General features: G+C 49.8%; 2 protein-coding genes and 1 pseudogene across 2 annotated transcripts; 1 reads left to right on the top strand and 2 right to left on the bottom strand.

The window, feature by feature from the left end:
- Positions 1 to 67: 67 nt before the first annotated feature.
- On the bottom strand, positions 68 to 22,884 carry IL27RA (interleukin 27 receptor subunit alpha). The gene is made up of 14 exons (XM_040240909.1): positions 22,680 to 22,884; positions 22,128 to 22,245; positions 16,303 to 16,460; positions 16,063 to 16,217; positions 13,738 to 13,897; positions 13,572 to 13,645; positions 9,211 to 9,394; positions 8,927 to 9,115; positions 6,347 to 6,448; positions 6,114 to 6,272; positions 2,085 to 2,210; positions 1,411 to 1,504; positions 1,108 to 1,201; positions 68 to 764 (listed from the first exon to the last, which is right to left on the bottom strand). Exons 1-14 carry the CDS (start codon positions 22,777 to 22,779, stop codon positions 513 to 515), a joined length of 1,965 nt encoding a protein of 654 aa, XP_040096843.1. The 5' UTR covers positions 22,780 to 22,884; the 3' UTR covers positions 68 to 512.
- LOC120864084 lies at positions 20,297 to 20,938 on the top strand (annotated as a pseudogene).
- A 180-nt stretch (positions 22,885 to 23,064) lies between the features above and the next one.
- On the bottom strand, positions 23,065 to 25,757 carry RLN3 (relaxin 3). Its single transcript, XM_040240911.1, has 2 exons — positions 25,291 to 25,757; positions 23,065 to 23,900 (listed from the first exon to the last, which is right to left on the bottom strand). The coding sequence occupies exons 1-2, from the start codon at positions 25,466 to 25,468 to the stop codon at positions 23,671 to 23,673; spliced, it is 408 nt and encodes a 135-aa protein (XP_040096845.1). The 5' UTR covers positions 25,469 to 25,757; the 3' UTR covers positions 23,065 to 23,670.
- Positions 25,758 to 26,278: the final 521 nt, after the last annotated feature.

The raw sequence follows: 26,278 nt of genomic DNA, 5'->3' as shown, positions 1-26,278 counted from the left end.
AGCAAAGATTCAGTCAGTTAAATAGGTATGGCTGCTCTAACAAAAAGATCTCAAGTTAGAGTAGCTATCAAAAGTGAAAAAAATATTTCTTTGGACACTTCTATGGGATCACTTGGAAACCCTTGTTTTCTTTGTTTCTTGTGCTGCCTTCATCTTGGGTGTGGTCAAAGCTGTATCACAGGGCATATCAATGCTCCAGCTCATGGGAAAGGGAAAGGAATGTGGAGGAGTCCCCCCCCAGACCCAGCGTTGGCACGTCACCTCTGCTTATGTTTCACCGGTGAGAACTCAGTCCGGGGTTACACCTAGCTGCAAGGGAGGCTGGGAGTGCATCCGACTACAGTTCTGTTATAGCAGCAGGACAGATCTGGGGAGTAGCTGCCACTCTGGATATCACATATTTTTCCTTTGCTCCCTCATCCATCCACATTTTCGCTATAGGGCCAGGCCCTTCTCTGTAGGGGTCCTTTAGTCTCAGCTCTTCCTTGGCTGGGTGTCCTCAGACAAGTGACTCAGCTCTGAGCCTCTATGTCTTCATCTGTCAAAGGAGCTCCCCTCTCCTCTCCTGAGGTTGGTTCAGGCCGTAGCCTGGAGCCTGCAGTGGGGCCCAGAAGGCCCAGCTCCTCAGGTGTGGGCAGGAAGTGTTTCTCATACCCAGAGTCCAGTGGTGCCAAGGGCTGGGGAGGCTCCTGAACTGGAACCTGCTCTATTTCCTCCACTTCCAGGATGGGTGAGTCACCAGGGGGCTGGGCCTGGGGCACCTCCTGGGGAGAGAAGAGGCCGAGATTTTTCCCCTTGTACCTGTGAGTGTGTATGCTAAGTTGCTTCAGTCGTGTCTCACTCTGCCACCCTATGGACTGCCAGGCTCCTCTGTCCATGGGATTCTCCAGGCAAGAATACTGGAGTGGGTTGCCATGCCCTCTCCAGGGATCTTCCCGACCCAGGGATCAAACCCACGTCTCCTGCATTGGCAGGTGGATTCTTTACCACTAAATCCTGGGAAGCCCCTTCCCCTCATACCCCCCCACCCTAGTTCTCAACTATCCCCTACTGTCCAGCTTTCCCCAACCCCCTAGAGGGCCCCGAGGAGCCAGGCTTTTCACTCACCTTCATGTGCGGCAGGCTGAAGTTGCTATTGGCAGGGTCAGGAATCTTCTCCCAGACCCAGTGGGGCAGTATCTTGTGCTGCAGGTGGACACACCTGGCAAGCAGGTCAGGAGTCAGGGCAGGGAAGCCAGGTGGCTAGATACTCATGCCCACATGGCAAGGTCCAGGAATGTCCCAGAGCTGTGAAGCATCATCCCCTTCTCCCCGAAGCCCCTGCCCCCCCGCCCCCCTGCCAAGCCAAGCTCAGTGATGCCCAGCTGCCCTCCCCACCTGGGCAGAGACCCGTGTGTCTGACTGCCTCACCTTCCGCAGGTGGCCAGGCTCACACCACAGCCGGTCAGGAGCAAACCCCACAGCAGAAAGACAACTGACAGAACTTTCCAATTCAGGGTGTTATCTGGAGGGCAAGGGGGAGGGGCAGAAGAACATTTGGACACCAAGAAGGCTGGGAGGGCCCAAGGAAGGCTCATGGGTGGGGCAGGGAACAGGTAAGGAAGTGGATAAATGGGCAGGACTCATGAAGAGGTGAGGGCTTCTCAGGTGGCCCAGTGGTAAAGAATCTGCCTGCCAGTGCAAGGGATGCAGAGAACTCGGTTTCGATCCCTGGATTGAGAAGATCCCCTGGAGAAGGAAATGACAACCCACTCCAGCATTCGTGCTGAAGAATCCCATGGACAGAGGAGCCCGGTGGGCTATAGTCCATGGGGTCACTAAGAGTCAGACACGACTCAGCGACTGAGCATGCACTCATGAATCGGTAGGGGGCGTCTCAGAGTGAGAGTGGGAGAAGGTCAAGGTCAGGGATGGGTGAAAGGGTCAAAGACACACATTGCCTGTTAACCCACAGCAGTACTTAGGAGCATCAAAATGCATCAAGTCAAAAGGTTGTCTACCCAATGAAGTTCAGTAAGGATTATATAACCCCCCTCCAGGGGAACAGGGCCCCCTCCCATAGCAGTCCCACCCCAGACCCCTACCTGGTAGGTGAAACTGGAGGCTTGGACCAGGTGGGCCCTGTCCTGCGATGGTGGAGGCAGTCATCCACAGCTTGCAGGGACCCCAGTGAAGGTCAGGCAGGGTGATGGTTCGGGTGCTGCCAGTCACTAAAGGACATATCCAGAGAAGTGAGGGAGGCAGTCAAGTCCTGCCTCAGGACCTTTGCACATGCCATGCCATCTGTAACACTCTCTCCCAAAGAGCCACACGGTTCCCTCCTCCCCTCCTTCAGCTCTTTGCTCACAGGTCACCTATTCAGTGAGAACTTTCCTGACTGCTCCCCCCTACCCCAACCAATTAAAACAGCACTTGCTTCTCCATTCATCTTCCTTACGTGATTCCTCTGCCCAGCACTTACCATCATCTAACACACTGCATAGATAGTATTTACTTTATCTATGCCTGCATGTCCCTCATGAGAAAGTTAGGGCCACGAGGGCCATATTCCTAGAGTCGTGTCCAACTCTAGTCAGTGCCCGGCACATAGAAAGCACTAAAAAATGATATACAGTTGACCTTGGAACAAGGCAGGGGTTAGGGGTGTCAACTCTTAACTCTGTTAAAAATCCGAGTACAGTATAATTTATAGTCTGCCCTCCTTGTCTGTGCTGCTGCTGCTGCTGCTGCTGAGTCAAGTCTGAATCTTTGCGACCCCATGGACTGTAGCCCACCTGGTTCCTCTGTCCATGGAATTCTCCAGGCAAGAATACTGGAGTGGGTAACCATTTCCTCCTCCAGGGGGTCTTCCCGACCCACGGATTGAACTCAAACCTCCAGCATCCCTTGCACTGGCAGGCAGGTTCTTTACCACTGAGTCACAAGGGATGCCCTCCTTATCTGTGTTCCTCAATAGGGGTTCCCTGGTGGCTCAGATGGCAAAGAATCTGCCTGCAATGCAGGAGACCTGGGTTTGGTCTCTGGGTGGGGAGGATCCCCTGGAGAAGGGAATAGCTACCCACTCCAGTATTCTTCCCTGGAGAATTCCATGGACAGAGAAGCCTGGTGGGCTACAGTCCATGGGGTCGCAAAGAGTCAGACACAACTGAGCAGCTAACACACACTCTGTAATTCCTAGTTCCACATCAGCAGATCCAACCAACCATAGACAGTACTGTTAAAATTTACTATGGAGAAAAGTCATGTATAACTAGACCCGCACAGTTTAAATGTGTTGTTCAAGGGTCAAGTGTATATTGGAATAAATAAAAGAATGCCATGAATATCATATCCCTCGGAATACACAGGTTCCAGTGAAGGGAAATTTGCTTCAGACCAGGGGAATACATCTCCACCTCCCAGAAATGTTGTGGTTACTTCTTTGACCATGCCTTACAGGTGTGGGATTTTCGTTCCCCTGCCAGGGATTGAACCTAGACCTTCAGCTCTAAGAGTCCTAACCACTTGTCCATCAACTATTGTCAGTCATTGATAAAGGGCTGCAACTGAAGGGCCTTGATTCCCCAGCACTTCCAGCTGTTGAGGCAGGCAAAATGTTTCACACCAGAAAAAGCCCTTAGGCCAGGAATGCAGGTGCCAGAGACTGGGAGATAAACTCTGGGCTCTGAGTGGGGCCCCTGATGCCACCCATCACAGTAAATAAAGCTCCTGAAATCCTTTCTTAAAATCTGTGGTGCCATATAGCCTTCCCCAACTGCGAATTTTCCAGAACGGGGCTCCTATTCCTATGGTCTTGGAACTCGATCCTTAATCTCTCACTCGACGCCCTTCTCAGGCTGTCTCAAATTCTTTACACCAAGGACAGACTGCAGGGTTAAATCTCAGCCTAGAACTTATTGCTAGATCTGAAACTTGAGTATCTGACCATCTCATGGACAATCCCACTTGGATGAGCATGTCACGTGCAACAAATCCAAATGGGTCCCCCAAATTCTTCTCTCAAGTCCTTACCACTGGACCACCAGGGAATTCCCTGTTTTTGTGTGCTTTTTAACTGAATATGCCATATAAAGATATCTAAGCTAAAACATCGAGGAGAAAGAGAGAGCTGCAAAACATCAGTCATAAGCTTTAGGGGCCTATAACATGGTTCTCTTTTAATAATAATAATAGGTACATGTACTCATAAAAGGAGAAAGGGGAGCAGAGGATGAGACGGTTAGATGGCATCACCCACTCAACAGACATGAATCTGCGCAAACTCCGGAAGACATGAAGGACAGGGGAGCCTGGCATGCTGCAGTCCCTGGGGTCGCAAAGAATCAGACATAATTTAGCAACTGAACCACACATAAATATACATGATTTTTAACCCAGTGATATCTATGTACTCATGCAAAGTGCAGTTATGGCAAAGTAACTATGTTTAAAAAAAAATAGGCTTTATCAGTTAGAGACAAAGGCAGAAGTACCAAATTATTTAAGGGTGAAATGACACCAAAGACACACTAGGTAAAAAGTGTGGGGGATACACTGAAAGAAGGATGATTAAATGCAGTTCACTACTGAAACCGGATGGTGGGTGCACAAGGGTTTGCTACACTGCTTTCACTTGAAATTTTCTCCAGTAAAGAAGTTTAAAATTTTCAGACAACACAACTCAAAAACAACACACAAAAAAATACAACTCCCATCTTTGTGTTAAGGTACACAGGGCAAAATATGGAAGCTGCGTGATCAGTATCACTGAAGTGATGACAATGCTGATACATTTGAGTATACATACTCCTTTGTCAATTTTTAAAATCCTTTTATTTCTTTATTTTTGGCTGTGCTGGGTCTTTGTTGCTGAGCGGGTTTTCTCTAGCCGTGGCGAGCAGGGGCTACTCTCTAGTCGTGGAGCACAGACTTCTCATTGTGGAGGCTTCTCTTGTTGTGGAGCATGGGCTCTAGGTAATCGGGCTTCAGTAGCTGCAGCATGTGGGCTCAGAAGTTGAGGCTCTCTGGTTCTAGAGGACAGGCTCAGAGTTGTGGCACACAGACAGTTGCTCCGAGGCATGTGGGATCTTCCCGGATCAGGGATCGAACCCTTGCCTCCTCCATTGGCACGTGGATTCTTCACCACTGAGCCACTAGGGAAGCCCCAGTGTGTCAGTTTTTAAAACAAGAACAGATAACTTTGGTAATCAGAAGAAAAGAATATTTTGAATTTTTATTACTTTTTTAACTTTTTATGATATGTATGTATGAGATGATGGATGTTAACGAAATTTATATTGGGAATTATTTCACAATATTTATAAGTCAAACCATTACAATGTACACCTTAAACATACACAGTGTGTTTGTCAATTATATCTCAATGGGACTGTGGGGGAAAGGGTAATAAAGATAATTTAGGGACTTCCCTGATGGTCCAGCGGTTAAGCATCTGCCTGCCAAAGCAGGGGACACAGGTTTGATCCCTGGTCCAGGAAGATCCCACGTGCTGCAGAGTGACTAAGTCCACGCTCCACAACGACTGAAGCCTGAGCACCTCAGAGCCTGTGCTCCACACCAAAAGGAGCCGCTGTGATGAGAAGCCCATGAACTGCCGCAACTAGAGAAAGCTAGCAAGCAGCGACGAAGACCCAGAGTAGCCAAAAATAAGAAAGGTACTTTTAAAAGGAATTTGTGCTCAGAGGAAAAATTTAGCCTACATTCAAAGGTATAAAAAAGAAATAAAAATCATATGTAATTCTAAAATCCCTATTGATGCTGTGGAGGAATTTCTTTTCATAGTTGTGTCTCTGCTTTGCTCAGTGCTGGGTTTATTGTATAAAAGTAGAACCATCCCACAGAGTTTTATAATCCTTTTATCTTTTTTCACTTAATAAAATATGACAGGCATCTTTCAATGTCAATAAATATAGATCGGACTCTTCATTTTAAATGGCCACATGACAGTCTATTACACTGATAGCCACCAGGGTTATTACCCACTAGGGAAACCATGACATCAGGTTTTCTCGTAGGGGCTGAGAGGGAGCCAAAAGGTCCCATCTGGGGGCAAGGGGAGGGGTAGACTGATGGGTGGGTCTGATGGGGGCTGGGGCAGAGGCAGTGGAGCTCACCGTTCTTGCAGACAGAAGGCCTGATTCCATTCTGTGTACACAGGGTATAGTGGGTGAGATGGCCCCGAAGTTGCTGCCTTGGGACCTCTTCCCACGCTACAGCAGGGGTCCCTGAGGGGGTATCCTGGATTCGCCAGACCACTGGCCCCGATAACGGTACTGGAGAGAGAGAGTCAGTGGGTCAAGTTCTGCCAGGATTTCAGAACCCTCCGTCCTCCAAGCCCACCACTTACCTAGCTCCTCTCTGAACTTCCAGACGGAGGGGGCCGGGGCCAAGCCCTGAGGAGAGATCGCGGTCACCGTGATTCGGTAAGGGACCCCTTCCTTGAAATCCACTGAGTAGGGCAGGAGAAAAGACCAGTTAGAGCTGGCTCCCCTCCCCAACGCGTTTCTTATTTTGTAAGGAATCTTCATTTGTGTCTCCAGAGGGACACTCTGCTACAAGGGTTTGAGGAAAAGTAATTTACCTGGTAGGTAACCATAGGAAACACCACTAGGGCAGTGGGGAAAGGAAGCAGGGAAGGAAAGACACCAGGCAACTGCGTTAGAGATCAAGTTCCCAATATGAGCAGACAAGGCTCAGTCCCACTGCTGCCCTGTGGGTGGCAGAAGAGCTGACAATCCTGAACTCCATCCCACCCAAGGAGGGAGGGAGTTGGGGTATTTCTCCATCGACCATTATCAGTCATTGGTGAAGGGCTGCATCTGAGGGGCCTTGATTCCCAGGCACTTCAGCTGTCTAGGCAGGCAAGATGCTTCAGGCCAGAAAAAGCCCTCAGGTCAGGAATGCAGGTGCCAGAGACTGGGAGATAAACTCTGGGCTCTGAGTGGGGGCCTGACATCATCCATCACAGGAAATAAGGCTCCTGAAATCCCTTCTCAAAACCTGTGGTGCCATATAGCCTTCCTCAACTGGGAATTTTCCAAAACTGGGGCTCCTCTTCTTCTGTCCATATATACTTATAGTCTTGGGACTTTATCCTGAGTCTCTCACTTGACACCTTCTTAGGCTATCCCAAATTCTTTACACTAAGGACAGACTCCCCAGTGTTAAATCTCAGCCTAGAACTTATTGCTAGATTTGAGACTTGAGTATCTGACAGTCCCATGGACAATCCCACTTAGAGGAGCATGTCAGGTACAACAGATCTAAATAGGTCCCCAAAATTCTGCTGTAAGACTCCCCAACAAGAACCTGCCTGCTTCTCTCCCTTCCTCTGTTCCCTCCCAGAAGGAGCAAATACAGTTCTTTCTGAAAGGGAAAGTGTTACTCCCTCAGTCATATCCGACTCTTCGCAACCCCATGGACTGTAACCCGCGAGGCTTCTCTGTCCACGGAATTCTCCAGGGTAGAATCCTGGAGTGGGTCAGCAGTCCCTTCTCCAAGGAATCTTCCAGACCCAGAGACTAAACCCAGGTCTCCTGCACTGCAGGCAGATTCTTCACTGTTTAAGCCACCGGGGAAGCCCACAGTCTCTTCTGGGTTCCTCAATTCCAGCCCTCACCTTCCCAGTCTGTTCCTCCCACAGCAGCCAGGGGGCACCTGTGAGCAACCGAGTCAGGACACACCCTTCCTCTGCTTAGAACCGTGTGGCTCCCGCCTCACCAGCAGAAAAAATCAAAATCTTCTCCATGAGCCACAAGGCTTTGCACATTCTGCTCTGCCCCTCCCTGCCCTCACCTCCTCCCACTTTCCCCTTTGCTCATTCTACTCCAGCCACACAGGCCTCCCCACTGTCACTCGAACACATAAGGCACATTTCTGCCTCAGAGCCTTTGGACTGTTTGTCCCCTCTTGTTTTTCCCTTAGACATCCTCATGGATCCTTCAGGTCTTAGTTTAAGCCACTTTCCCAGAGAGACTTCTTTTTTTCCCCTAAAATAAATTCTTCCCTCCTCCGCCTTACCCTGATTTACTTTGCCCCAGTTACATTACAGGGGTTTCCCTGGTGGCTCAGCAGTAAAGAACCCTCCTGCAATGCAGGAGACGCAAGTTCGATCCCTGTGTCAGGAAGATCCCCTAGAGAAGGAAATGGCAACCCACGCCAGTATTCGGGCCTGGAAAATCCCGTGGACAGAGGAGCCTGGCAGAGTCGGACACAACTTAGCAACTCAACAACAAATTGCATCACAGGGGTATGTGGGTTTTGTTCCAATGGTTGCCAGCCCTACAAGATGAGGATGGAGATGTTGGTGGGGATGAGGGTAGGGATGCTGTTGAGAGGACAGTACAGTGATACAGTTCAGGGTTTGGCTTTAGGAACCTGACTACGTGGTTCAAATCTTGGTTCCACCACATACTTGCTGTATGGCCTCAGGGGAGTTGCTTAACCTCTCTGAGCCTTTTTCTTTATCTTCATGATAATAGCAGAAACCTGCTTTATAAGGAAGACTGAATGATTTCATGCTGATGGAAAGGCCAATACACCTCAGCTGCCATCACTGTGTTTGTTGTTGTTTAGTTGCTAAGTCGTGTCCAACTCTTGTGACCCCACGGACTGCAGCTCTCCAGGCTCCTCTGCCCAGGGGATTTCCCAGGCAAGAATATTGGAGTGGGTACCACTTCCTTCTCCAGAAGATCGTCCCAACCTGGGGACTGAGCCTGCATCTCCTGCACTGCAGGAGATTCTTTACTGCTGAGCCACCGGGGAAGCTCATCTTTGTGTACCAGTGTCTAGAACAGGGCTTGGCCCCCAGGGGGTAGTCAATGAATAGTTCTTGCATGAATTAATAATACTTGACCCTCCTCTGCAAATCTGGCCTCTCCTGTTCTCCAGCAGCTGCAATGGGAATCCAGGTGCCCTTCGGCCTCACCTGGCAACACCGCACTGAGGTTCCCAGGAGGAAGCCGGACCCAACGGAGGTCCTCCGAGGGGTCGCCATCTCGGATCCAGTCCACCACGTGCTCCTGCAGCTCTCCAGGCTCCTGTTGCCAAGTCACCAGCAGCTCTGCGTTTCCAGAGATGCTCCTGACCTCCACGCCATGGGGGGCAAAGTCTGGACCTGGAGGTTGGGGAGGAGAAATCTCACCTGTCTACTTGGGAAGTCTCCACTTGCGCCTCCAGGGCATCTCACAAACGAATTTCACAGCCTCTTACCCAAGCAGGTCAGAGAGAGGTTGGTAGGAGACTCCCAGCTTGTGGCATTCACGGCAGACACCCCTACCCACTCCGCTTGGGGGGGGATGGAGAAGTTGCAGTAGGGTGTCTCCTCCTGGATCGCCTCCTGATCTTTAACCTGGATCCAGACTCTGTAGGTCACCTGCATGCAGAGCCCTGAAGCCTGAAGGATGAGGGGAAGGAGGGGTGACTCTCTCTCCTTATCAGGCACATACTGTGCATCTCAGTGAGGTCACTGGATAAACCCATCAGTGAAACATTTTTGTTGGTTTCACCGTTGTTTAGTCCTGAAGAATCATGTCCGATTCTTTTGTGACCCCATAGAGTGTAGCCAGCCAGGTTCCTCTGTCCATGGGATTTTTCCAGGCAAGAATACTGGAGTGGGTTGCCATTTCCTTCTCCAGGCCGATCCTCCTGTCCCAGGGATCAAACCTGTATCTCCTGCACTGGCAGGTGGGTTCTTTTTTTTTTCACGGTGCAAGTGAGAAAACCAAGTCTCAGAGGGGCTCAACAGCAGAAGTGAGATTAGAATACAGCTCGTGAGCCAGAACTAGGGTGCAAAACAAGAAAGGATACCAAAAATCCAATCAAGATAAATTATATTTTAATGCAATATTTTTAAAATTTATTTTTACTGAAGTATAGTTGATTTATGAAGCTGTGTGAATTCCTGCTGTAAGCAAAGTGACACCCCCCCCACACACACACACATATATACACACATTCTTTTTCATACTCTTTTCCATAATGGTTTATCACGGGATATTGAATATAGTTCTCTGTTCTACAGTAGAACTTTGTTGTAACATAGTATTTTAATCAATCAAAATTAATGCCAAAAAAAAAAAAAACCATGACAAACAAATTATCAAGATTTTAAGTAAGGGACTTCCCTGGTAGTGCAGTGAGTAAGAATCCGCCTGCCAATATGGGGAACATGGATTCGATTCCTAGTCCGGGGTAATTCCAGATGCCGTGAAGCAACTAAACCCATGGGCCAAAACTACTGAAGCCTGCTCACTGTAGAGCCAGCAAGCTGCCAGCTGGTGAGCTCACGAGCTGCAGCCACTCAAGCTGTCTGTAGCCTGTGCACCACCAGAAGAGAAGCCACTGCAAGGAGAAGCTCATGCACAGCAACTAGAGAGCAGCCCCTGCTCTCTGCAACTAGACAAAGCCCACATGCAGCAACAAAGACCCAGTGCAGCCAAAAATAAATTTTCAAAAACAAGAGGAAATAAAGTGATTTCTAAAAAAATATTTTAAGTAAAGACAAAATCTGGCCACGCACTTATATAACCCTGCCTCACTCACCTTACCCCATTCTGTCCTGTGTGGTTCTTAGGGACTGCAAATTCCCACTGTTGTACAGAGTGGTTATGTGTAGCAAAGAGGATGGTACCTTCCAGAGTCCTTTGGGGAAACTTGTGAGAATATCTGGTTGCCTCAATGATTGGTATTTGATGCTCAAGAGCCAGGGACACTACCCTCTCCTAGAAACAAAAAGTTGTCCTACCTCCCTGTGACTTTAGAATGTCATCCCAACTGGAAACTTCTGTAGATAAAAAAATCTAGCAATTTTAGCTGATCCTAAGACCAAACACCATTTGGTGAATAAATACAAAACCTTTGGGGACCTGGTTTTAATATTCACTGAATGTTAAAATATTCTGAACATATAGGGACTCTCCAGGCAGTTGTGATTATCAATTTCCAGTATGATCTGTGTTCTGATCAGAGAGTTTCTCAACGTGTCTTGCCTTGTCTCATCCCTTTGAAGTCCTGGGAAAGTGGCTCAATAGCCTGGCATGTGGACGACTCTGGTAAATGTCCTGTTTGGAATGGAAAGAATGCATGTTCGAATGTTTCCTATGTGAGTCCACTTGGCTGTCTGCTACTCCCATGTTCAGAGCTGCTAGATCTTGACTTGTTTTCCATCTGCTTGTTATGGAATTCCTTAGAGGAGTACATTAAAAATCTCCCACAACGGTTGTGAATTCATAGAGTAGTTCTGTCAACTTTTACTTTATGTCTTTTAAAGCTATGTTATGAGGTACATGGAGCTTCCCTGGTGGCTCAGATGGTAAAGAATCTGCCTGCAATGCAGGAGACCCGGGTTCGATCCTTGGGTGAGAAGATTCCCCAGAGGAGGGCATGGCAACCCGTTTCAGTATTCTTGCCTGGAGAATACCATGGACAGAGATGCCTTGCGGACTACAGTCCGTGGGCCCACAAAGAGTCGGACACCACTAAGAGACTAACACAACCCTACCAGGTAGGTACAGATTTAGTACGCCTGTCACACTGGTGAACTGAACACTTTTGCCATTATGTAGTAGCCTTGTTTCCCCTTTATTTTCTACTGAATGTTACAATACACTGTATACTGTATGTTATAACACAATACACTGTATTTATACATTTTAAAATGTATATATATATATATGGGTTATAAGAACTCTATTTCTTTTTTATAATTTTATTTGTGTATTATTTATTTGGGGCTGTAACGGAGCTTGGCTGCTTCACGGGCTTTTCTCTAGTTGCAGACAGTGGGGCCAACTAGTTGCGGCACTTGGGCTCCTCACTGCGGTGGCTGCCCTTGTGGAGCACAGGCTCTAGGCACACAGGCCTCGGCAGCTGCGACACATGGGCTCAGCTGTGGCTCTTGGGCTCTAGAGCACAGGCTAAACAGTTGTGGCACACAGGCTTAGTTGCTCAGTTGCATGTGGGATCTTCCCAGATCAGGGACCGAATCCCTTTCTCCTGCATTGGCAGGCAGGTTCTTTACCACTGAGCCACCAGGGAAGCCCTGAACTATGTACTTCATTTCAGTATAGTAAAGGGGCATTACAAGGTATGTGTCATAAAACAGGGACACTGAGGGACTTCGCTGGTGGTCCAGTGATTAAGATTCCATGTTTACAATGCAAGAAGCACAAGTTTGATCCTTCGTCAGGGCACCAAGACCCCACAGGCCCTGGAGCATGGCCAAAAAAAGTGAAAAAAAAATTTAAATAAATAAAATAAAGGTAGTGAAACTGTGAATTATGCTTTGAAAGCCAATAAACATCAGCTCTGCCATGTACCAGTTATGGTGTGGGGCAACCTCTCTATATCTCATTTTCTCATCTGTGAAGTTTGTCAATATAAATAAGTGTATAGGCCAGGACCTGGCACACAGTAAGTGCTCTGGAAATATTATGCATGGTTACAGTTAGTGATATTATCAGATCGTGTGGCCCAAGAAAGTGAGAGCCCTGTTTTTGGTTTCTCACCATGTTTACTGTGAGTCAGGGCCTTGCAATGCATGGAACCGACTAGGCGGTTAACAGACTTGGGTCAGTGAGAACTGTTTCATTCTTGTCTGTCATCTCACGAGCCCTGTTTTTGTTTTTAAAAAATATTTATTTATTTATTTGGCTGCACCAGGTCTTAGTTGAGGCACATGGAATCTTCAATTTTCACTGCAGTAAGTGGGGTCTTTTAGCATACAGGATCTAGTTCCCTGACCAGGGATCGAAACCAGGTGCCTTGCATTGGGAGCTCAGAGTCTTAGCCACTGAACCACCAGGAAATCCCTACAATGCCGCCGCCCCCCACCCTTTAAAATTATTTACTTATCTATTTTATTTCTGGCTGTTCTGGATCTTTGTTCCTGGACTCTGGCTTTTTCTAGTTGCTGCGAGCGGGGACTACTCTAGTTGCGGTGCTCGGGTTCCTCACTGTGGTGGCTTCTTTTATTGCAGCGCATGGGATCAGGGGCATGAGGGCTTAGTTGCCCCAGGGTATGTGGGACCTTCCCAGCCCAGGGACTGAACTCGTGTCCTGAACTGATAGGCAGATTCTTAGCTACTGGACCATGAGAGAAGTCCCTACAATGCCCTTTTGATAAGAACATCAAAGCCCTTAGCATACCCGGCTATACTTTGTGGAGCTGAGCCTTGTATTGCTTCTAAATCTTTGCACCCAGCATCCCCCCCTGCCTGGAACACTCGTAGCCATCCTCAAGTCTCAGCTCAGATCCCCTACTTTCTCAGTCACCATTAGTGGAGTCTTGCTCTGAGCCCAGCACCATGCCAGGACCTCCCTGATGATCCCCCTCCTTGAAGCCCTGAAGCAGCCTCCATTTTGTTTACATCATTGTTTTTTGGTTTTGGGGTGTTTTTGATTTTGCAGCAGCAGGCAGCTTGTGGGATCTTAGTTCCCCGATCAGGGATTGAACCCACGACCTTGGGGGTGAAATCTCGGAGTCCTAACCGCTGGACCACCAAGTAAGTCACTGCAGCATTGTTATCCAGGGTTTCCTGACATGGGCAGAGAAACGGGTCTTCACAACTCACCTTCCACAGAAGCAGGGGTTCCTGTCTACCCGGTGCCCCGCAGATGTTCCCCATGATCCACACATCTTTTGGAGCTGGTGAGGATGGAAAAAGAAGAGACAAATGGGAATGGCGTGATGGCCAGATTTCCAGGAGAGGAAAAGATGGGAAGCCCAGAGATCCTCACCAGAGGGTGGTGTCTGGAAGGGCAGAATGGGGCTCCACTCGCCCCAAAGATCCTCCTCTTTGTCCACTTGGCAGTGGCCGAACATCTCGTAGCCAGTGGCCAGTTCCAGGTCCTGGATCTCAATGGGCATCAGAGGTATAGACTTCACTTCCGGTTCCAGCTGGGGGAGTGACATGTGAGCGATGAGGGTGAAGGCTGAATTGAAAGTTGACCTTTCATATGTCAATGTGTGTGCTCAGTCACTTCAGTCCTGTCCGACTCTTTGGGATCTCCTGGACTGTTGCCCACCAGGTTCCTCTGTCCATGTGATTTTTCTGGCAAGAATACTGGAGTGGGTTGCCATGCCCTTCTCCAGGGAATCTTCCTGACCCAGGGATAGAACCCATGTCTCCTGCATCTCCTGTTCTTTACCACTGAGCCAGCTGGGAAGCCCTTAGCTGCCAATCGGATGACCAGTACTGTCTTGCTTTGCCTGGGAGACAGAGTGGGTTCTCAGGACACAGGGCTTTCAGTTTTAAAATTGGGATAATCCCTGGCAAAAAGAGACAATTTGATTATCCTTTGTGCCAGCTATAGCAGTAGGTGGGAAATTCTATTATTGTTCTCATTTTACAGATGAGGAAAACTAAGGTCAATGAGGGAAAGTGACATACCCAAGGTCACAGAGCTGGTGAGTACGACAGCTGAGATTCATTCCCAGGCAGTAGGATTTCAACGTTTGTATCTTAGCACTGTTCTGAACTGCATGAATATTCCCAATGAAAACAAGTCTACCCTACCTTGTGGTGTTTTGCACCCCAAGCTGTGACTGAGATAGTTGGTTACCCCCAATACCCATTCTCGGCTGCTTCTTTTGGAAACCTTGAGTATCTGTCAGGACCATGTATCAAGAATAAAGACCACATTTCCCAGTCTCCCTTGCAATCAGGTGAGACAATGTGACTACGTTTTGACCAATGAGATATGAGATGAAAGATACATGCAACTTTGGGATTGTGCTCTTAACGTTTGGGCAGGCTCCCCAACTCCTGGGGTCCCATTGCTCTGGAGCTTTTGTCCTTTTTTTTTTTTTGCTGTGTGTGAGCTTAGGAAAGTTGCTTAACCTCTCTGAGATTCAGTTTCCCCAACTATGAAACAGAGATCATAAAATAATCTATATATAGGGAAGTCGGGAGTCCTCATTAAGATCATCCATGCAGATTGCTTAGCTTGATGCATGGCTGGTACTTGGAAATATGAGCTTCTTTTATTATTAACACTTTCAAGTGTTTATTGAAAACCAGGCTCTGTTCCTCATCTGTAAAATGGGTAGCCACAAAACACATCTACCTCAAAGAGTTCTTGTAAGGATTTGATAAAGAGCCTCCAACACTGTGTGGCACACAGTAGGTGCTAAGTACTATCTGCTATAAACCTTTTTTTTTTTTAGTGTTCATTTATTTATTTGGCTGCACTGTGTCTTAGTTGCAACATGTGGGATCTAATTCCCTGCCCAGAGATTAAACACTATATCAGGAGCATGGAATCTTAGCCATTGGACCACCAGGGAAGTCCCCTGCTGTTAACCTCTTACTTTAAGGTTCATGTAAGTTATCTGAGGAGACAGCAAGGAGATCAAACCAGTCCATTCTAAAGGAAATCAACCATGAATACCCATTGGAAGGACTGATGCTGAAGCTGAAGCTCTAATACTTGGGCCACCTGATGTGAAGAGCCAACTCATTGGAAAAGACCCTGATGCTGGGAAAGATTGAAGACAGGAGGAGAAGGGGACACAGAGGATGAGACTGTTGGATGGCATCATCAAGTCAATGGACATGAGTTTGAGCAAACTCTGGGAGATGGTGAAGGACAGGGAAACCTGGGGTGCTGCAGTCCATGGAGTCGAAAAGAGTTGGATACAACTTAGTGACTGAACAACAATTCATTAAATGAAAGTGTTTGAGGAAGTTCACTGAGTTTCTCAAGAATTCCAAGTGAAGGGAATTAATTCCCCGGCTGTCCAATGGTTAGGACTCCATGCCTTCACTGCTGACAGCCGGGGTTCAATCCCTGTTCAGGGAACTAAGATCCTGCAACGTGCATGGCATGGCCAAAAAAAAAAAAAAAAAAAAAAATTCCAAGTGGGACTGCATGGAATTTATAGATTATCTTGTGGGGGTACCTTTTTTAGCTGAACAAGATGCACGTACAGACCTTTTGTGAGGGATGTGGACAGACTCCAGGGGCAGGTGAGGAACGAGTTCTGGGCTAGATCTCTGATTTGGGAATGATGTCCCAGGCCCCACCAGAGTAGGGTAGGGGGAAAGGTTCCCTGACACTCACCAGCACCCAGGGCATCTGGCACCTTCGGTAGTAAAACTGGCAGACCAAGACCTTATGGGGTGGCCATGTAGGAGGGGCCCACTGGACAATGGCCTCCAGGGGGTCATCTTCTGAGAAGTCCACGTCAGGGTATAGGTGGGGGGCATCTGGCTTCACTGAAGAAGGGGAAATGCATTGAGCAGGGGCCTCCAGGACCACCCACCCCCCACACAGAGCATCCCCAACACTCCCGCCCATTACTTCGGGTTTCGAGGTTCACAAAGACTGGGGGCCAGAGAGGCTGGCCAGCCTTGGCCACCCAGACAAGGAGTTCGTCAGATGTGGTGAGCTGTTCCCGTGGGACGGTCACCCAGTTCTGTCCGGTGGGCACCGCCACGGTCCAGGTTTTGTTGGAATGGCTGCAAAGAGAGATGGGGAAATAGAGGCGATAGACAAAAGGCTGGGCCCCGAGTCTTTAATGATAACATCTGCTCTGCCTGGGTTCAAGTCCTAGTTCTGCTTAAGAACTGTGTGACCTTGAGCAAGCAACTTCTCTGTGCCTCAGTTTCTTGACCTACAAAATGAGAGTGATAAAAGTGCCTGCGAAAAGGGCTGAACAGGGGAGGGGAATCAATGAGATGAGATATGAAATGCCTTTAGAACAGCCAGCAGGACTTCCCTGATGGGCCATGCACGCGTGCTCAGCTGCTCCGTCCTGTCTGATTCTTTGCGCCCCTGTGGACTGTAGCCCGCCAGGCTGCTCTGTCCATGGGATTTTCCAAGCAAGAAGACAGGAGTGGGTTGCCATTTCCTCCTCCAGAGGAACTTCCCGATCCAGGGTCAAATCTGAGTCTGTTGTGTCTTCTGCATGGGCAGGTGGATTCTTTACCACTGAGCCACCTGGGAAGCCCTTCCTCTGGTCCAGTGATTAAAAATCCACCTTGCAATGCAAGGGATGCAGGTTCCATCCCTGGATGGGGAACTAAGATCCCAAGGGCTGTGGAGCAACTCAGCCCAAGCGCAGCAACTACTGAGCTCTCGTGCCACAACTAGAGAGTCCATGCACCACAATGAAGGTCCCTCGTGCCACAACTAAGATCCCATGCAACCAAATTAAAACGTTAAAGAAAATAATAGCAAGCATCAGGGGCACATACATGTTATATAAGCATTGGTTATTTTATTTATTGAGCACCTATTATATATATCCACATTTACTTCTATATTTTCTTGGGCTCCAAAATCACTGCAGTGACTGCAGCTATGAAATTAAAAGATGCTTGCTTTTCGTAAGAAAAGAATGACAGCTATGACAAACCTAGACAGTGTTTAAAAAGCAGACATCACTTTGCTGACAAAGGTCCCTACAGTCAAAGCTATGGTTTTTCCAGTACTAACCTGTGCAGCTGTGAGTGTTGGACCATAAAGAAGACGGAGTGCCAAAGAATTGATCCTTTCAAAGTGTGGTGGTGAAGAAGACTCTTCAGAGTCCTCTGGACAGCAAGGAGATCAAACCAGTCAATCCTAAAGGAAATCAACCCTGAATAGCCATTGGAAGGACTGGTGCTGAAGCTGAAGCCACAATATTTTGGCCACCTGATGCAAAGAGCCAACTCATTGGAAAAGACCCTGATGCTGGAAAAAACTGAGGGCAAGAGAAGAAGAGGGCAGCAGAGGATGAGATGGTTCGATAGCATCACCTACTCAATGGACATGAATCTGAGCAAACTCCAGGAGGTAGTAGAAGACAGAGGAGCCTGGCGTCCATGGGGTCAACAAGAACCCATCTTAGTAACTGAACAACAACAAAAACAACTATTCAGTCAGCTAATACATATTGTGTGCCAGTCCCTGCTGTAGAAGCTGAGGATAGGACTATGACCAAAGCAGGCAAGGATCCACTCTCCAGAGCTGCTATTTCAGTGGAGGAGGCAGATGAAACACACATAAATATATAATTGATTGTGGTAAAAGCAATATAAAGAACAATTAAAGGATTTCCCTGGCTGTCCAGAGGTTATGACTCCACATTTCCATTGCAGGGGGCACGGGGTTCAATCCCTGATAGGGGAACTAAGATCCCACAAGCCTCCCAGTGAGGCCAAAAATACAGAAGTAATTAACTTTTTTAAAAAAAGATCCAGCGGGATGAGGAAGATGAGGCGTGCTGAGATGAAGAGGGACAGTGCTGTTTTAGTAAGCGTGGTCAGGAAAGCTCTCTGGTGAGACACGTGAATAAAGGCCTGAAGGAGGTGGGTGCACGGCTCGTGAAGGATCTTCCTAAACGAAGAGCATTTTAAGAAGGAAGAGCAGCCAAGGCAAGGGTCCCGAGGCCAAACTGTGCCCGGTGCTTTTTCTTTTATAATTTTATTTATTTATTTGTGGCTGTGCTGGGTCTTTGTTGCTGCACACGGGCTCTTCTCTAGTTGCAGCAGGTGGGGGCTACTCTCGAGTTGTGGTGTGCGGGCTTCTCATTGTCGTGGTCCTCTTGCTATGGAGCACGGGCTCTAGGGGCGCCAGCTTCAGTAGCTGTGCTGTGTGGGCTCAGTAGTTGCTCCAGAGCACAGGCTCAGTGGGGCTTCCCAGGTGGCGCTAGTGATAAAGAACATGCCTGCTAATGCAGGAGACATAAGAGATGCAGGTTTCATCCCTGGGTTGAGCAGATCCTCCGGAGGAGGGCATGGCACCCCACTCCAGTATTCTTGCCTGGAGAATCCCAAGGATAGAGGAGCCTGGCAGGCTACCGTCCATGGGGTCGCAAAGAGTCGGACACGACTGAAGCAACTTAGCACACGCAAGCACAGGCTCAATAGTTGTGGCACACAGGCCTGGTAGCTTTGTGGCATGTGGGATCTTCCCAGACCAGGGATCGAACTCGAGTCTCCTGCACTGGCAGGTGGATTCTTTAGCACTGAGCCACCAGGGAAGAGATGGTTAAATAACATCACCCACTCCTGACTCAATGGACATGCAAACTCTGGGAGATAGCGAAGGACAGGGATGCCTGGCGTGCTGCAGTCTGTGGGGTCACAAAGAGTTGGACGTGACTTAGCGACTGAACAACAACGACCGCAGGGAAGCCCCTGTGCCTGGAGTTTTCTGAGAAACAGTGAGGAGGAGGCTTGCACCCTGGAATAGAGTGAGTACGGCGGAGGTCGGAGGAGGCGAGGATAAGGAGGTGATAGCAGATTGATCAGATGACAGCAGGAAGGATTCTGGCTTTTACCCTGAGTGAGCAGGGAGCCCTGGAGTGCCATGCACAGGGGAGGGAAGTGCTCTGATGCAGAAGTTCACAGGCGCCCACTGGATGCCATGGTAGAGAAGAGACTGTGGGGCTGAGGATGGAAACCTGAGTCCTGGGAGGAGGTGATTGTGGGGTCCAGGCCAGAGATGATGGGGACAGGATCATGCAGGGGGTGCTGAGGAAGTAAGGAGTGCCAGATTCTAGATAATGTTGGCAAGGCCTGCTGATGGATCGAACGCGGGTTAGAGAGAGAGAGGAGCTGAGGATGTCCCAAAGGATTGGATTTCAAAGGTTCAAATCAAGGCCTTCATTAAAACAGAGACAAAAACACATATGCTGGCAAAGATATGGAGAAATTGGGGTCCTCTTACATTGCTGGTAGGAACATAAAACGGTGCAGCTGTTGCAGAAAACAGTTGGTTCCTCAAAAAGTTAAACAGAATTGCCATATGACCCAGCGATTTTACTTCTAGGCATATACCCCCAAAGAACTGAAAAGAAGGACTCAAAAACGTGCACACACACATTCTCAGTAGCGCTAGTCACAACCACCCGCTGCAATTGCTCAACGGTGGAAACAGATGAGTCCATCAACAGGTGAGTAGATGAACGCAGTATATCCGTTACAATAGAATATTGCTCAGCTGCGAAAAAAGGAATGACGTTCTGGTTCATGCTACAACATAATGAACCTGAAAAGCATGCTAAGTGAATGTATATAGATATCAAAGACCACATAAGGCATGACTCCACTTATGAGACAGGTCCAGGACAGGCAAATCAAAGGGATGGAGTAGATCAGCAGTTGTCAGGGGACAGGGATTGACTGCTGTTAGGGACGAAACTTCCTTTCGGGGGTAATGGACATGTTCTGGAATGAAATAGAGGCACTGGTTGCACAACAGCGTGAAGTACTAACAGCTACTGAACTGTTCACTTGCAAATGGTTAATTTCACCTTATGCGAATTTCACCTCATTAAAAAAACAAAAAAGCTTTCCCTGGAGGCTGCCGAAGATGGAGGGGCAGGTCCTGGTGCTTGACAGCCAAGGCCATCTCCTGGGCCCCCTGGCGGCCATTGTGGCCAAGCAGGTGCTTCTAGGCCGGAAGGGTGTGGTTGTGCGCTGTGAGGGCATTAACATTTCTGGCAATTTCTACAGAAATAAGTTGAAGTACCTGGCCTTTTTCTGCAAGCGGATGAATACCAACCCCTCCCATGACCCCTACCACTTCCGAGCCCCCAGCCGCATCTTCTGGCGGACAGTGTGAGACGTCTTGCCCCACAAGACCAAGCGAGGTCAGGCTGCTCTGGAGCGCCTCGAGGTGTTTGATGGGATCCCACCAACCTATAACAAGAAGAAGCGAATGGTGGTCCCCGCTGCCCTCAACGTTGTGCGTCTGAAGCACAACTGGGAAGTTTGTCTGCCTAGGGCGCCTGGCTCATGAGGTTGGCTGGAAGGACCAGGCTGTAACGGCCACCCTGGACGAGAAGAGAAAGGAGAAAGCCAAGATCCACTATCAATCGGAAAGAGCAGCTGCTCATGAGGCTACCAAAGCAGGCAGGAAAGAACATCGAGAAGAAAACAGAGATTCACAGGTCCTCAAGACTCATGGAGTCCTCATCTGACCCCAATAAAATTGACTGTTTATTCTTCAAAAACAAACAAAAAGCGACTCTCTCTTATTCCCTCATGCAAGCATGCATGCTAAGTTGATTTACAGCTCTATGTACCGCAGCCCGCCAGGCTCTTCTGTTCCTGGGACTCTCCAGGCAAGAATACGGGAGTGAAAGAATACTGGAGTGGGTTGCTCTGCCCTCCTCCATGGGATTGCCCCAACCCAGGGATGGAACCCACGTCTAGTACATCTCCTGTATCGGCCCGTGGGTTCTTTACCATCAGCGCCACCTGGAAAGCCCTCTTACTTTCTCGTTCTCTACAAATTAAAACCCTTCTGGACATGGATGGTGGTGATGGCTGCACAACAGTGTGACTGTACTTAACGCCACTGAACTGGACACTTTTAAAAAGATTGAGGGGACTTCCCTGGTGGTCCATTGGCTCAGAATCTGCCTGTCAGAGCAGGGGATGCGGGATGGATTCCTGGTCAAGGAACTGGGATCCTACATGCCCTAGAGGCAACTAAGCCCATGCACCGTAACTAGTGAGACTCCTTCAAGCCGCAACTAGAGACTCGGAGCTGCGAAGAAACTCCAGCACAGCCAAAAGAAAAAGATTGAGAAAAAAGGGGGTAAATTTTATGTGTACTTTACCACCATTAAAAAAAAAAAAAAACCAACCTCCCATGCCAGTTCCCATCTTCAAATGCTCCTTTTCCTCTCCTCTCACAGCCAAATTTGAAATGAATTTGAGTTTCCAAGTGTGATTCATCATGAAGCAGTATCAGTCACCCCCTCAGACTGTAGGCTCCATGAGGCTTTCTGTGTCTCTTTCACTGTTGCATCCCCAGCACCAGATCAAATGATCTATCTTTCCATGTTCTCAGAGAGGTTAAGCTACTTGCCTAAGGTCACACAACAATAAAAAACAGCTTCTAATCATTAAGCATTTTCTCTTTCCCAAGTGCCTAAACTCACTGAATTCTCAGAACCAACGCTGGGAACCAGGTTCCATTATTATCAGCGTTTGATAGAGGAAGAAACAGAGGCTCAGAGAGGGAAAGTGACTGGTTCATGGTAACCAGCAAGGAAATGAGGGAATCTGGAACTTCAGGGCTAGAGTGGGGTCAGGCTGGGAGGTGAGGGTGGGCAGGACGAATGGGTCCTCTGAGAAGGCTAGAACCTGAGTGGCTTCAGTGTCCCCAAGTTACCCTACTGTACTCACTACTTCTGGCTCTGGACATACAGCACGGAGGGGGCTCCTAGGTCCTCATGAGGCTCCCAGGAGCAGTTCAGGTCCCCCAAGGGTCCAACTCCATAGCACTGCAGTGGCCCCGGGCTGCCTGGAGAGGGAGGCAGGAGGGTTCCAAGGAAGGGGGTCAGTTCCCCCAGCCTTGGGTACACCCCAGAACTTCTGACAACTGTGGAGGGCGATTCAGGGTCCCTTACTGAAGAGAGCAGCAGGAAGGGGGCGCTGGCCACCGCTCCCCAGCCTTTGGGCATAACTCCTCCCCTCCCACCAGCCACATCCTGTTAACTACCCCCCCACTCCCGGACAAAAGCCCTTACCCTACCCCGCGCCTCCAACCCCGGCCTCGCTACCCACCTCGCTACCGCCCATTCCCCATCCCCTCGCATCGCCCGGCCCCTACTCCGGGGCCTGGGAGAGCAACGTGACTTCCGGACCTCTGCCATTCATTCTGCAAACTTGAGGGTCACCCTGGAGGGTGATGGGCGCGTTCGCGAGCGTGAGACACGAGCTCGCTCCAGAACTCACCCTGGGGCCGAGTCCGGCTGAACAGCAACAATAGCAGCAGCAGCAGCAGCAGCAGCGGCTTCGGCCACGGTGGGAAGGGGGCGGCCGGGGCCCCCCGCATGGCACTCCCGCGCCCCCCCAGTCTGGCCCGGCCTTTCCCGGCCCAGCGCGGCCGCGCCGCCCGCCTCGCTCTCGGGGACCAACGCCTGAGCGGCGACGGGAAGCAGAGCCACCCCTCCCGGCCGCCTCCGCACCTTGCGCTGCGGGTCCCCGCCCCTTATCTGCACCGGAAAGTTCCCGGCAGAACTCGCAGGGGCTGGGGAGGGGGTGGGGGCTGCGCTGAGGGCGTGGCCGAAGCTCCCTTGATACCTGCCCCTTCCCTCCCCAAACATCACACACTGCCAAGTCTTTTGCAACTTTTTATTTTGAGGGGCTAGAGAAGGTTCTGATCCGTTCCCACCACACACACACTGAGCTTCCCACCCCGGGATATGAAAAAAAACCAGGAGTCCTTCCACCAACCCTGGGGTCTACAGCTTTAGAACCCCTCACAGAGGGCTGGGTTGGAGGGAGAGGGGCTGGCAGGCAGGCAGGAAGGCTGGAATGGGGTGGGGGCATAATTTGGGCTGGCGAAGGGCCACAGGTGGGACAGGAGAGAGTCACAGGTGGGACAGGAGAGAGTCGCAGCTTGGGCAAGGGTGTGAGTGTGGCCAGCTTGGGTAAGTAGGGACAACAGGAGACAGAACAGGCCAGGAAAGGCATCGTATGGGCTGCTCAGACGTGAGGGTCCCCATCTGGCCAGGTTGCGGCATAGCTTGCTCAGGGGTGGGATGGACTGCTCAAAGATCGAGGTTGGGTGGGGGGACTCTGAGCCCACAGTGCCGGACCTCTGTGAATCGCTGATGAATGAATGCGCGAGGGACCAGAAACAAGTGCCCAGCCGGACACCGGTCAGGTGGATGGCAGGGCTGGGGCATTCACCCTGGTGGCCCCCTGCCGCCCAGTTCTGCTTCTAGCAGAGTCTGCCGATTTCGCTCTTGCTGCACCCCCGCTTGCAGCAGTTGCTCGATAGGCCAGTCAGGACGTCGCGTCTGCCCCGCAGAGACCCGGGGGTTCCCTGCCAGCCCTGTCCGGCCCCGTAGAAGGCCTGAGGGGACTTGGTCAGGGCCAGCCACTCGCTGGAGGCCACTGCCTCATCCAGCTCACTCTCTGAATCAGTGTCCACCTCTGGGAAGGCATCTTCTGCAAAAGATGAGAAGAGTTAGTGCCCGGGACTGTGTCACACCCAGAGTCCCAGCTCCTGGCTGGCCCAGCTACTTCTCTGTTCTTGAGTGTGAATAAGCCTCGTGAGTATAGACTTTGATTCTGCTCAGACGTGGGTTCGTTCTTTGATGAGCAGCTTAAGCCCACTGAGCTTGACTTTCCTCTTCCGTCATAGGTTTTGCCCTACGTGCTAAGTCATTTCAGTTGTGTCCAACTCTTTTCAACCTTATAGACCATAGCCCACCAGGCTCCTCAGTCCATGGAATTCCCCAGGCAAGAATACTGGAGTGGGTTACCCTGCCCTCCTCCAGAGGACATTCATGACCGAGGGATGGTCAGGCAGGTTTGGGTACCACTAGCGCCACCTGGGAAGCCCAGCTTTCCCCTCCTACTTAGTTACTGAGGACCTGATGGTGGAAAACACATGTCTGGGAGCTGAACTGACTGAGCCCTAGTCCAGTTACCATCCTTGAGCTGCAGGTTCCTTGCCTGCAAAGTGGGGATAATAATAACTCCTGGAACTTCCCTGGCAGTCCAGTGGTTAAGACTTTGCCTTCCAATGCAGGGAATGCAGGTTTGATCCCTGGTCGGAAAGCTAAGATCCCTCGTGCTTCTTGAAACAGAAGCCGTATTGTAACAAATTCAATAAAGACTTTAAAAATGGTCTACATCAAAAAATTTTTAAAAACTTCTACCTTGCAGAGTTTTATACAGAGTAGATAACTAATATGCATTAAAAAAAAAGACTTAAAATAGCATCTGATATACGGTAAGCACTCAGTTTTATCCTAATCAGTTTAGACTCAATTTTGCCACCTAACTAATGTGGAAGATACAGGAGCTGTGCCTCCTATTTGTAGATAAAGCTGATCAGGGAAGAAGAGCAACTTGGTAGAGGGTCACCTGCTGCTGCTGCTGCTAAGTCGCTTCAGTCGTGTCCGACTCTGCAACCCCATAGACGGAGGGTCACCTATTAGGTGGTAAATCTAGCCTTGTCCTCACCACACTCCTCTTACTCCCTTCCCTGAGTCTTGGAAAACACTTTAGTTTTGGCTTCTGAATGGTACTGACCAGGGTTGGGCAAACAGCAGCCTTGCGTAACACAGGGCTCACACGTAGCAAGTGTCCCAGACTTCTAGCCGGTTCGAATGGCTTGCCGCCCACCCCACCCCGTCTCAGCTCTGCAGCTCTGCCAACCGGCTCCCTCAGCCTTGGCACAGCTTCAAGGGCCTGACCCATCTCCCCAGCTGCATGTGGTAAAGGAGGGACCTTCCTGTCCCAGCCCCTCATCTCAGCTCCATCTCTGGTTTCTGGGACCCACCTCATGTCCCATCAATCCCGTGGCCACACACTACCTCCCCAGCCTTACCCACAGCATCGCGGGCACGTCTCCACCGGGAGCCCCCACAGGTGAAGATGACCGCTCGGATGAATTCACGGCCGCAAAGTTTCACTCCGTAGGGTGTCGCCCGGGCCTCGGTCCTCGGCAGCAGGTCCCCAGCCAGCACCCCCAGGGCCAGCAGCAGCAGGACCAGGTGTCTGACCATGCTGGACGGGGCTGCCTGAGAGGCAAGAGTGGGCACACCAAGGCAGCTTCCTGGTGATTGGTGCCTCTACCGCCTCCTGGCCCCTCATTTATACATCTTAGCTTCCCCCTCCTGTCCTGTAGGGCCTGAGTGACCTCCTTTATCTCCATCAGCAGAGGGGAGGCGGGCATGCCCCCCCCAACCCTGACCTTTCCTGTTTTCTGGACCAAGTGATAACCTTTAGAAGGAATAGAGTGACGTGGCCCAGCTGTCATCATCGGCCGTCATCTTCAACAGAGAGAGGTGAGAAGGCCTCCGCTCAGCAGAGACCAGTGAGGGAGTCAATTCTTAGCTAGGTTGATAAGAAATCCAGGGTCCCCAAGGAGGAGAAAGGGGTCTGGAGTTTTTAAAGGTGAGATAAGAGTCTGGAGTTCTCAAGGAGGAGAAAAAGACAAACGTTTTTTTCTTTAAGCCCTGAGCTGCTGCTGCTGCTAAGTTGTGAACTGAACTGCTGCTTCAGTGTGTCTGACTCTGTGCGACCCCATAGAAAGCAGCCCACCAGGCTCCTCTGTCCCTGGGATTCTCCAGGCAAGAATACTGGAGTGGGTTGCCATTTCCTTCTCCAATGCATGCATGCATGGTAAGTCACTTCAGTCGTGTTTGACTCTGTACGACGCCATGGACAGCAGCCCACCAGGCTCCTCTGTCCACGAGATTCTCCAGGCAAGAATACTGGAGTGGGTTGCCATTTCCTGAGCTGATGATTGCACAACAAAACAACTCATCTTGCTCAAGGATATGTTTTTCCTTTAATTCTGTACCAATGACTAT

The sequence above is a fragment of the Oryx dammah genome, unplaced genomic scaffold, assembly GCF_014754425.2.
Source record: "Oryx dammah isolate SB20612 unplaced genomic scaffold, SCBI_Odam_1.1 HiC_scaffold_5, whole genome shotgun sequence".
NCBI classification, from domain to species: Eukaryota; Metazoa; Chordata; class Mammalia; order Artiodactyla; family Bovidae; genus Oryx; species Oryx dammah.
Note: the sequence above shows the minus strand (reverse complement) of the source record. Positions and strands in the feature narration are given on the sequence as shown.